The 12,427-nt window shown below is 40.1% G+C and overlaps 1 protein-coding gene across 3 annotated transcripts in view; it reads right to left on the reverse strand.

The window, feature by feature from the left end:
• Nucleotides 1–12,427, reverse strand: part of GRID1 (glutamate ionotropic receptor delta type subunit 1) — a 1,428,863-nt gene that overhangs the window by 219,232 nt on the left and 1,197,204 nt on the right. For all 3 annotated transcript variants that reach the window (XM_040320512.1, XM_040320513.1, XM_040320514.1), the window contains exons 9-11: nt 9,229–9,330; nt 4,299–4,496; nt 26–350 (exon numbers count right to left, since the gene is read on the reverse strand). In XM_040320512.1, the coding sequence (XP_040176446.1) occupies nt 26–350; nt 4,299–4,496; nt 9,229–9,330 (625 nt within the window). The remainder of the gene's footprint in view (nt 1–25; nt 351–4,298; nt 4,497–9,228; nt 9,331–12,427) is intronic.

The raw sequence follows: 12,427 nt of genomic DNA on the forward strand, positions 1-12,427 counted from the left end.
AAAAGAAGTTGAATTAAATGCATACCTTGCTGAACAAATGCCCCATACACAATCCATATAGCACTGTGTAGAGTTGAGGATGTAGATGCATTTGCTTGTGATGAGTTTTGAGCTCTCACAGCTTGGATACGATTCAAAACAAATATCAGTACTCCAACCACTGGAATTACAGCTGCGATACAGGCCCACACAGCAAAGTCAAAAGGAGCAAAGAGTGAAAAAATGTTTATCCTTTCCTCCGGCTTCTTGATAAGAATTCCTACTGAATAATCCAAGTAACGTTTGCTGAAATCCACCACGCTCTCCCGTTCTGGCGTAATAGTGATTGCTGATACAGCAATATCTGCTCTCTGCAAGGACAAGAAATTGTTCAAATAGTATGTCATTGTTTTAACTACATTTTATTTAAAGTCATGATGAAAATATAAATAAATATGTGAAACAGCAACATACACTGCTATATTTGTGAGGTTTCTGTACTACAAGACAATACAGTAGAGGTTCTAAAATGCATATTAATAAGTTAGAGTAAGTTTGTTCAACAAACATATCATGCTATACTTACGTCAGAAGCACATTTTTAGGTAAAGTAAAACAATCATTAAAAATCACACGCCATATAAAATGATCAAGTGGAATTAAAAAATAGAATGTTTTGACTAATAGAGTACATAATAGAGTACATCTTGCTTTCACTGAATAAAGGACTCCATCATTAAGTCACACATAGCTTGTGTAAAGATGCTCTAGTAACCAGCAATGATTTATGAAAGATTGTTTTTGTCAGACCAATCTAATAACATTCTATGAGAAAGTGAGCTGTAATCTGGATAAAGGAATGCCAGTGGATTTGGTATATCTAGACTTTTCCAAAACATTTGACAGGGTACCCCATAAACGCTTAATCCACAAACTGAGGTCTGTTGGTGTTGACGATAGTGTATGTACCTGGATAGTAAACTGGTTACCAGGGCATGATATATGGAATATCTTCTGAATGGTCTGCAGTTATATGTTGGCACCGTAGGACTCTGTCTTGGGACCGATCCCATTTAACTTGTTCATAAATTATATAGAGATTGGGATAAATAGTTCAATCTCAGTGTTTAGCTAAGCAGGACAATGGCTTTACAACAGGAAGACCTTGATAAAATAAAGTGGTGGGTAAACACATGGCAAATGAGGTTCAATGTAGGGAAATGTAAAGTAATGTCTTAGGGGCTTAAATAATGAATGCAAGTTACATGCTAGGGGAGGCCTGGGAATTGAGGATGGAAAAAGATCTGGAGGCCCTAGTTGATGACAGAGTCAACAATAGCATGCAATGTCAACCTTCAACGAGCAAGGCCAGTAGAATATTAGCATGCATTAACCACTTGCCCACTGGGCACTTAGACCCCCTTATACCCCCTTCCTAACCAGGCCAATTTTCAGCTTTTGGTGCTCTCACATCACATTTTGAATGAAAATTACTGAGCCACGCAACACTGTACCTATATGACATATGTGTCCTTTTTTCACACAAATAGAGCTTTCTTTTGGTTCTTTTGGTGTGGCAATGCCACATGTGTGATAGTTTTTTTTTACAGCCTAGCCACATAGAGAGGCCCTATAAGCAGGGAGCACAGTCAGGTGTTCTAGAGACATACATTGCACATCTAATTTCCTGACAACCTATAACACTTTTGAAGGCCCTGGAGCACCAGAACAATGGAAACACCCACACAATTACCCAATTTTTTAAATCAAACACCCCAATGTACAGTATATTATATGTGGCATAATGACTCTTTTGAACATGTCATTCTTTTTCACAAGTTTTAGAAAATGTAGAAAGAAAATTAAAATGCATTTTTAAGCACTTTTTAATGGCACTGACGAGCACTGATGAAGATCCACTTAGGGGGTGGCACTAATAAGCACTCACTGATGGGCACTGATGTGCACTATTGGGCACTAATAGGGCACTGGAACTGATGATCACTTTAGTGGCACTGTTGAGCACTCACTGATGGCACTGTAGGACACTGATAGCACTATAGGTCACTGATAGGTCACTATAGGTCACTGATTAGCACTGATATGCACTCACTGATGTGTACCATGGGGCACTGGTGTCTAACTGATGAGCACTTATATGCACTGTAGTGGCACTGATAAGCACTGTAGGGCATTGATGAACACTGTAGGGCACTGATTGGCACTGTAGTGGCATTGATTGCACTGTAGGGGCACTGATATGGCACTGATGGGGCAATGTATTCACACAAATGGCACTTATGGGGCACTGTGATTTCACTGATGGGTCACTGTATTGACACTGATGGGACACTTTGATGGCACTGTAGACACACAGGATTATGCCAGCTCACACTGCTGCAGTGTTTCTCTCTCCTCCCCCCACACTGATACAGCGCATGAGGAGGGGAGAGAGAGTCACCGCAGTGCACGCTGAACTGGCCATGATGCCGGTTTGTTGACAAGTGATCGCTCCGTCATTGGATAGAGCGATCACGTGGTGAGAGTTCAAAAAACTCTTAGAAGAGAATCTTAATGAACACAATGTACAGGGATATGGGAAGTGGTAGAGACATAATACATACAGTATACACACACACCTACACAGGTTGAACTGGATGGAATGGAATTCAACCTTACATACTATGTAAGTATGGTGTCTCCTAAGTGCATTATAGGGGTTTGGCCTAAGGTGGTTGTAGCCATACAGTTCAGGTATGTCCTTGATACTCTTCTTTTTTTATGCACTAACAATTATATTTTAAGGACAGGTTTTGGCAGACTACAACCCCCTTCTTGGTCCAAGTAGTATGTGGGTGGCAATTTATACCTTAATATAGGTATATATGTACAAAATGTCAGCTAAGGCCCCTTTCTCACTTTTGTGCGACTTGTCCTGCGACTTGGGACTGAAAACTCGCATGACAAGTCGTACCAATTCCCAATGAGTACTGTTCATATCTGCGTGACTTCAAAGTAGTCCCTGCACTAATTTGGCTCGACTTGAGGTCCATAGACTTCAAGATTACACAGGCATTGCTTCAAGTCACGTCAAAGTCCCATCAAAGTCATGTATAACTTTCCTCCCATATTGGACACTGCTGTTCACTACTAAGTGCTGCTTTAGACTTCAGCTTATTCAGCCAGCTGTCAGGTTATGAATGAGACCCCTAGTCCCCCTTTTATGATTTCCTTACAAAGTTGTCATGAATGTTTTTATGATGGTGTGGTGATGGTTGCTTTTTTGTGAATTTTCCAATTTGTATTAATAAACATAATTTTTGATAATTATACTGCTGTGTGTTTCTCCTTGGAGTCACTTTACTTGGGTACCTTGATACCTTGATGTCTTTCACCACACTCCAAAATGAACCATGACCTCCGATTATACCAGTAAGTGCCTATGCTGTAACTAATAAAAAAAACATTGGATGGGGGGGAGGGAACTGATTCCCCCATACTATTTCTAGTGATGATTTAAACCAAGGCTAAAAGAAATTGTAATTTAACAAGTTTAATTTTCATTAAGAATGTTAACATTTTTTCTTCTATGCACTGTGAACAGCTCATTCTGATGCTGCGTACACACAATCATTTTTCGGGTTGTAAAAAAATTAGTTTTTTAAAAATGTAATTTAAAATGATTGTGTGTGGGCTTCAGAGCATTTTTCAGGTGATGAAAAACGACAAAAAAAAAAAATCGAACATGCTCTATTTTTTAACGACGTTTTAAACAATGTCGTTTTTCAGGTTGTAAAAAATGATCGTGTGTGGGCTTTAACGATGTGAAAAACCCGCGTATGCTCAGAAGCAAGTTATGAGGGAGCGCTCATTCTGGTAAAACTACCATTCGTAATTGAGTAAGCACATTCATCATGCTGTAACAGACAGAAAAGCGCAAATCGTCTTTTACAAACACAAAATCAGCAAAAAGCAGCCCCAAGGGTGGCGTCATCCGCATGTAACTTCCCCTTTATAGTGCCGTTGTACGTGTTGTACGTCACCGCGCTTTGCTAGAGCATTTGTTTTCACGATCGTGTATGGGCAACGTCGTTTTAATGATGAAGTTGGAAAAAAAATGTTTTCAAGAGGATGACAAACGTTGTTTTTTGCAAGCCGAAAAATGATCGTGTGTACGCGGCATAAGATTCATATTAGCTAAACTGTACAATATGCACTTTTATGGGTGACAGACATGCAGTCAGTGATACTGAATTAACAGAAAATGTATGTTGATTTTAAAATCTAGGCAAATTACTATATTCTTAGCTGTTTATTACCTTATTTATAAGTTCTCCTATCATGCCATTCCAGGAACCATTAGGAAGCGGATGTCCATACTTCCCATCAGGGACTTGGTAAATTTCATATTTGAAGCCAAGGTTTTGAGATAATGCATCAAGGACATCGACTGAGAAACCTTTATACTTCTTGGGTTGACCAAGTATGTTCTCTGCTACCATCACAAAAGGTTCCTCCTAAGAATGGAAAAAAAAATCTTCAGTTTATAAATCAGGCTTAGCAAATGAAATCGAAATAGGAAATATGCAAATTTTACATTTTATTTAATTTGCATGTATAAAATGAATGGCAAGCCTACTGATATGCATAACCAAATTTACAGCATAGGGGCATTTACTGTATATATTCAAGTATAAGCCGACCCGAATATAAGCCGAGGCACCTAATTTTACCACAAAAAAATGGGAAAACTTATTGACTCGAGTATAAGCCTAGGGTGTTCATCTGCATGCCTCACTGTGCCTCACTGTGCCTCACTGTGTCCCTGTGCATGGCTCACTGTGTCCATGCCTCACTGTGTCCATGCCTCACTGTGTCCATGCCTCACTGTGTCCATGACTAGACTTACGTTTAACATGGGAGTCTATGGAAGGGGTGCCCAGCTTTTAAAAATTGGTGCTCCCCGTTCGTAGGTCCCCCAGACAGAAAACTTTTTACACTTGTAGAGGAGAACTGGGGCAATATGTGTGCCCGTACCGGGTCCCCAAAGTCCAGGAGATCAGGCGCAAAAAGGGGACTCGAGTATAAGCTGAGGGGGGCATTTTCAGCACAAAAAAATTGCTGAAAAACTTGGCTTATACTCGAGTATATACAGTAAGTACCGTTTGCTATAGTCTGAAATAACCTACTAACATCCTCCTCTCCAAACATACATGCTCTGAATTGTATAAAATAATTTTTCTGGCTCTTTGCACGCACAGTAATTATAATTTCACTGCAGGTTTTCCTGTTTGGATTCTACTCAAATGATAAAACCAGGCAAAAGATTGAAAAAAATACTGATATAATGTGCTAAAAAAAACACTTTCTCCAATATGCAACATAAACACAAACTTGACCTCACTTTAGACACTTTTTTTGAAGCTTAACCCATTTATAAATTTTCCATTTTATAACTTGTTTTTATTATGTTGTATAAATCTACAAATAAACATTGCCTTAAGCTGGTTTCAAACTAGAAATCTCAGCAGCTCACAGCAGGAGTCTTGTGCGTCTCCATTCACCGTTTCAGGTCCAATATCAGCCCGAATTTTGGGCTGAATTTGGACGTGAAATGGACCAAGAGACACACCAGGGCTCCTGTGCAATTCGCACCAGAGCCGCTGCGGAAATGTGTGAACCGGCTCCATAGAGATCCAGTCACAATCTCCTGCTACGCGAATTGGATGCGGGGAAACCACAATAGTGTGAACCCAGCCTTACAGAGTATATTTGTGATCATCTGTTTACAAAGCATGCTGGGTAGGGATGAGCTTTATATTTGTTTGTTTTAAAGCATACAAATATACATTACAATTACCCCTCTAATGCAATGGGGTTTCTGGTGGTTTCCCCATGGTGTCACGGATGACCCGCCCCCCGATGCATCACGGGAAACCCCTGTTGCATCACAGGGGGCGGGGTCACCCATCCACGTCATGGGTGGCTCCACCCTTAGTTATAAAAGAGCTGTCAGACGGGTCGTGCACCATTCAGCCGGGAGCCTCCTATGGACCCGGTATCGTTGGTATTGGTGAGTCGGACTCGTAGAAGGATTACGGCAATGGAATTTTTTTTTATTAAAGGACTTGTCCCAACTTTGTGTGTGTGTTTTTTTTCCTTTTTTTCTCATTTTTTTGGGTAAAATGGTAGGGGTACAATGTACCCCATTACCAATTCACATAGGGGGGCAAAATCTGAAGGTCCCTTTTGTTAAAGGAGGCTTCCAGATTCCAATAAGCCCCCACCCGCAGACCCCCACAACCACCGGGAAAGGGTTGTGAGGTTGAGGCCCTTGTCCCCATCAACATGGGGATATCCTCCCCATGTTGAGGGCATGTGGCCAGGTACGGTTCAGGAGGGGGGCCACTCTCTCGCCACTCCCCCCGCCTGTCCTCCTCTAAAACGATGTGGTGACGTCAGTACGTGCCCTCCCAGATGCGTTTCATCACAGAGAACAAGCTCCTGTATTTGCCAGCAGCATTTGTTTTTAATGCAAATTTCTTCTATATATGTATGTGTATATGTAAGTGCAATACTATATATTTTTTTAAATAAATCCTTGAGACTGTATCACACTATGGTCAGCTTTCTTTCCTTTTGAGCGTATGACTGAATCACGGACACGTATTATATGAGACTCCTAGGGGAGACTTTGAGCCATCCAGTCTGTTTCCTGTGTGTTCGAGAGGTCAGCATTGCAAGCTAAAGCCTGTGGCTGGGTTATAGCCTATTGTCCTTTATGCTTGCCATTTGGTCTATGTTACGGTGGTTGGGCACCTTTTCCTTATGTGGAGTCACTGTGGTGCAATTTAAGGAGGACTGGTTCTTCATATGGACTATTAACTTTCTCAAACTTTTATCATATACTGTATTTAATCTTTAATTTACTTGGTGCAGCTTTCCCCTTTTCCTTCAATCTATTCATGTGTGTATCCCACATTGAGCGGTTGCCTTTTTGTTGTTTTTTAGTATAGCACGGTTTAATTTTTAATATACACATAGCTTTTTGCTTTTAGGCCGAAAAGTAACATTTTGGTCTCATCTGACCAGAGCACCTTCTTGCACATGTTTGCTGTGTCCCCCACATGGCTTCTTGCCAAACTGCAAACAAGACTTCTTATGGCTATCTTTCAACAATGTCTTTCTTCTTGCCACTCTTCCATAAAGGCCGGAGTGCACAACTTAAGGCTTATACACACAGTGAGACATCCAACAAAATTTCCCTTGGATTTTTTTCCTAATTGATTTGTCCGGCCACACCCATGGCATACACACAGTCAGACTTTTCTGCAAACTTTTCTAAAACTTTCCTAACATCACATGTTTTTTTTGCTATTTTCTGCTCTTTACCGCCACCCTTTGGTTAACTTCTGCTATTGTTTGTTGCTTTTAACATTGGTTCTGAGCATGCATATTTGCACTTTGTCAAAAAGTTGGTTGGATTGCTGTACACACAGTCAGACAAGGCACCATCTGACTTTTGTTGCCGAAAAGTTGGTCCGTTTTCAGACCCAACTTTTTGTTGGATGATACCTGAAAAAGTTGGTCCGATGGAGCGTACACACGGTCAGACAAATTAGAAAACTTGCAGATTTTGAAGTTGGTTGGCAAAAAGTGTGACCGTGTGTATGGGGCTTAAGGCCGCGTACACACAATCAGTCCATCCAATGAGAATGGTCAGACGGACCGTTTTCATCAGTTCACTGCTGAAGCAGACTGATGGTCTGATGTGCGTACACACCATAGTTTCCAAAACCGATCGGGTCAGAACACGGTGACGTAAAACACGCAACGTGCTGAAAAAAATGAAGTTCAATGCTTCCAAGCATGCGTTGACTTGATTCTGAGCATGCGCGGGTTTGGAACCAATGCTTTTGCGTACTAACCATCGGTTTTGACCTATCGGTCAGGCGTCCATCGGTTCGATTTTAAAGCAAGTTCTCTGTTTTGGGACCGAAAGACAACAGACCGATGGGGCATACACGCGGTCGGTTTGGACCGATGAAACTGAACTTCAGTCCGTTTTCATCAGTTTGGACCGACCGTGTGTACGTGGCCTAATAGTTTTTCTGTGAACAGATTCTCCCACCTGAGCTGTGGCTCTCTTCAGTTCAAGAGTTACTTTGGGCCTCTTAGCTGCTTCTCCGATGAATTCTCTCCTTGCCTGGCCTGTCAGTATAGGTGGGTTTGCAGTTGTGCCATGCTCTTTCTATTTTTGGATTATGGATTGAACAGTGCTCTGTGAGATGTTAAAAGCTTGGAATATTTTTTTATAACCTAACCCTGCCTTAATATTCTCCACAACTTTATCTCTGGTGTGTTTCTTGACCTTTATGATGCTCTTTGTTAAAAAAGGTTTGTTAACAAACCTCTGAGGGCTTCACAGAACAGCTGTATTTATACTGAGATTAAATGACCAACAGGTGGACTCTATTTGCTAATTAGGTGACTCCTGAAGGCAGTTGGTTCCACTAGATTTTAGTAATAAGAATAAAGGGGGGGGGGAATACAAATGCACAACACACTTTTCACATAAAAAAAATGTTGAAAACTATTTATAATTTGTCTTCTACTTCACAATTATGTGCCGCTTTGTGTTGGTATATTACCTAAAATCCTAATAAAATACATTTAAGTTTTTTGTTGTAACTTGACTTGGTTGTATAAATACTTATTCAGGGCACTGTATGTAAAATGCTGGTGCTATATAAATGCCTACAATAAATAAATTAATAAAATAAACTCTTAGGAAAGGGGCAAAACAAGAGGTTTTTCTTATAGATGCATACTTTTATTTTCTAAACTGCATTCAAAATATGAAATTGGTAGCTATAAGAAATTCCTTCATGCCAGTACATACAGTACTATCTTCATTTTTCAGAACATTAATCTAAACAATATAAAGCTGCATATCTGTTCAAACAGAGCTTGACTTAGGTGAAAATGTAGAAACAGTACAAAATACACGAATCAAAAATTGAGAAAAAAATAAAACAATGTTCTATATCTCTCCCTCAGCGCTCACAGAGATTTGTTAAAACACAAAGTAAAACAGCTACTATAATGTATAAAATACAGTTTTTATTGCCATATTTTTATGTAGTCTCTCCTACCGGAGAAAAGGAACAGAGAAAATCAAAGCACTGTCAAATTTTGCACAAGATGAAAAAGAAACATTTAGATGTTTTGTTTTTTGCAGTACCATACCAAGATAGTCACCACTTTCAGCGTTAATCCTTGTAGGTCATTGTCAAGTCTCTTCTCTTGCAGGCTTCCATTAAGGCCTCTTATGGAATCCCAAGTTGCCAGCTGAAACAATAGAAGAAGACATTTTTAAATAGCATTGCTAAAGACTTAGGAACAATAAAAACAATTCCTACAATGTCTGGAAATAGAGTAACATCCGGCATCTCGGAAACAGAAACTTGTCATGTCAGTTATTCTCAAGTTGCTGAGAAATTTTAAATAGATGTAGACTCATTGTACCCAAAATAACCTGGATTATTTCTGTGTTATGTTCCGTAAACAAAAGACATCAACTGCGGATGCCATAGTAAATATTCCTGCACCAATGTAATGCTGAATGCATTTGAGAGCAGCAAATGCATATGTATGGTAAAATAAGGCTGACTACAGGACAAGTAATGTACTAATTTGAGTGAGAAGAACAGTATACTATTACAAGGCAAAAATAAACCACTGAACATAATAGCATATGTTGCTCAGTTTTCTGTGAAGATGAATTGAATGAATTAAATTTAAATAGTACAGGTATACCGCCTATCCGTATTGAAACATATGGGCAAATTTCAAATGATTTAAGTAGTAAATGTGGTAAGCAAATCAAAATGTAACAATTTTTAACAATTAAAGCAGAGTGTAAAGAGCTTGTGATTTAGCTAAAATTGTATATAGGTATTTGTAAAAGGAAAAATACAGTAAAATACAGATATGACCAAACTCAAATCTTTCAAATAATGAATATGGACACTCATGTCTTGGTTGGCACGGGATAGGCGGAAACCTTAGATGTGTGCACATACCAAATCTAACAAGCAAATCTGACAAGTGACAACCACTCAGAATAATTTTGAGCTGAGCAAATGAGCAAAATGTATTTGCAGGAGATTTGCAGAACCCAATGGCAGGTCCAAGAACTCTGCTCATATCACCAAGCCATATTGAAGTCTATGGAAGCTGAATCCTGCTATTTTCTTCAGGCCATTTTTAAGGCTACTTTGTAAACTATTGGTAAAATAGAAAAAAAAATGTAATGCCAATTTTAATAAAGGGGCATTTTTGTTGCATTTACATTTATAATTTTTAAGGGGAATGAGTATAAAGGGGTACTAATGTACCCTGTACTCATTCCCCTTGATGGTCCAGATTTCTTCAGGCACTGCATTTATAATTGATTCAGAATCTGAAAAGTCCCTTTTGGTGGACAGGATGTGGAAACGAGGACCTCTCCCCCTTGACATGGGGACAAGGTGTCTTGCAGGGTAGGAGGCTTGAATACCAACTCAATGTTCAAAATGACGTGGCCTGGTATGGATCAGGAAAGAAGGGGTTGCATGCTTACTTCTCTCTAAGGGCCTGATATAATATTTTAAGGGGGACTGCATCTTATTTTTTTCTTAAAAGGTCCAATGAACAAAAATAATTTGATCCCAACCCTGCCTGTTCACATCTGTGCAACCCGTGACCCAACAATGCAGTCCCACTGAGCTACTACCCCGAAACAGAACACCAACTGGCTTCTGTTCCAAAGCAAACCTCCAGGGGATGCTAGGTGATGTAATTGACAAATATGGTCATTATCCCTGGCTTGTTTGTTTAAATATAGAAAGTGGCTAGGGATCTGAAATTTAGTGCTTGTTATGCACTGCTAAATGACAGTCCCTCTGCTGGTTTATTTACAAACAGCAGTTAAGGATTTGCACCAGTGAACTAGCCAAATTTCACAAGTTAGTATGCTGCTTTGCTGAACTGCAAACAGACTTTTATTGTGTTGGACTAAAATTAATTCATTTTTGAAAAGTATACAGGAGCAGGGCAATTGACAGAACAGTACAATTCCCAACTCCCTCTCCAACTAGTCAGCATAAAAAATGTGTATATTTCTGTAAAGTACAATCTATCTAATCATTATGCTACTCCTTCTTTCTCTGTATAGTCACAGGGCCTGGTCTAGGACAACCTTGGCTCAGAGAAAATTGGTTGAATGATGCTGGCCATCAGACTAAGGACATTTATTGGCAGAAAAAAGTGACAAGGAGGAAAACTTACCATCACATCCACCACTTTCCTCTTTTGACTCTGTCACTACAAAGTTGCTAAACTTTTCTCTGACAGCCACACCACTAGTCTGTTGGACCCTATTCTTAAAAAACTACTCTAGACACCATCTATCTCTATCCTATGCTCTCTTACATGCATATTCAACCTCACACTCTCTACTGGTATCTCCATCTTCCCACTAACCTATGCACTGGTCAGCCCCATATATAAAAAGCCCTCATTGAACCTCACCAGTCTGAATAACCTAAGACGGATCTCCTAGCCCCCATTTACCTCCAAAATCCTAGAACATTTAGGGGCAGATCCACGTACCTCTGCGCCGGGCGCAGCGTATCTAAGATACACTATGCCGCCGTAACTTTATTCTTTTTTTTCGAATCCTCAAAGAATTTGCGCCGTAACCTACGGCTGCATAGTGTATCTTTGGGCGGCGTAATGGCGCGGAATTCAAATGGATGTAATGGGGGCGTGTTTTATATTAATACGTTGTGACCCAACGTAAACAACGTTTTTTTTTAACTGCGCATGCACCGTCCGTGGGGGTACCCCAGTGCTCATGCTCGAAATTAAAATAATATAAAAAGCCGCGCCAATTTATATTATTTTATTTTCTTGTCATCACACGCTAGCCGCTGCCTGAATTTACGGTGTTGTGATAGCGCGGTTTTTTGGTGTATACATGCTCGAAATTAACCCGGAACAAGCCAATGCTCACGACGGTGACGTCATTCTACGCAAATCCCTATTCGCGAACGACTTACGCAAACGACGTAAAAAATTCAAAATTGTACACAGGAACGCCGGCCATACTGAACATTGAGTACGCCTCATAACAGCAGCTTTAACTATACGCCGGAAAAAGACGTTTGTGGATCGCCGTAACGAGCTAATTTGCATACTCAACGCGGAATTCGACGGAAACGCCACCTAGCGGCCGCCGAAAAATTGCAGCTTAGATCCGACGGCCTACTAAGACGTAAGCCTGTCGGATCTAGCCGAGATGCCGTCGTATCTTGTTATGAGGATACAAAACAAAGATATGACGTGCTAAATTTAAAATTACGCGGCGTATCAAGAGATATGCCGGCGTAATATCTTTGTGGAT

The sequence above is a fragment of the Rana temporaria genome, chromosome 8, assembly GCF_905171775.1.
Source record: "Rana temporaria chromosome 8, aRanTem1.1, whole genome shotgun sequence".
Lineage (NCBI taxonomy): Eukaryota > Metazoa > Chordata > Amphibia > Anura > Ranidae > Rana > Rana temporaria.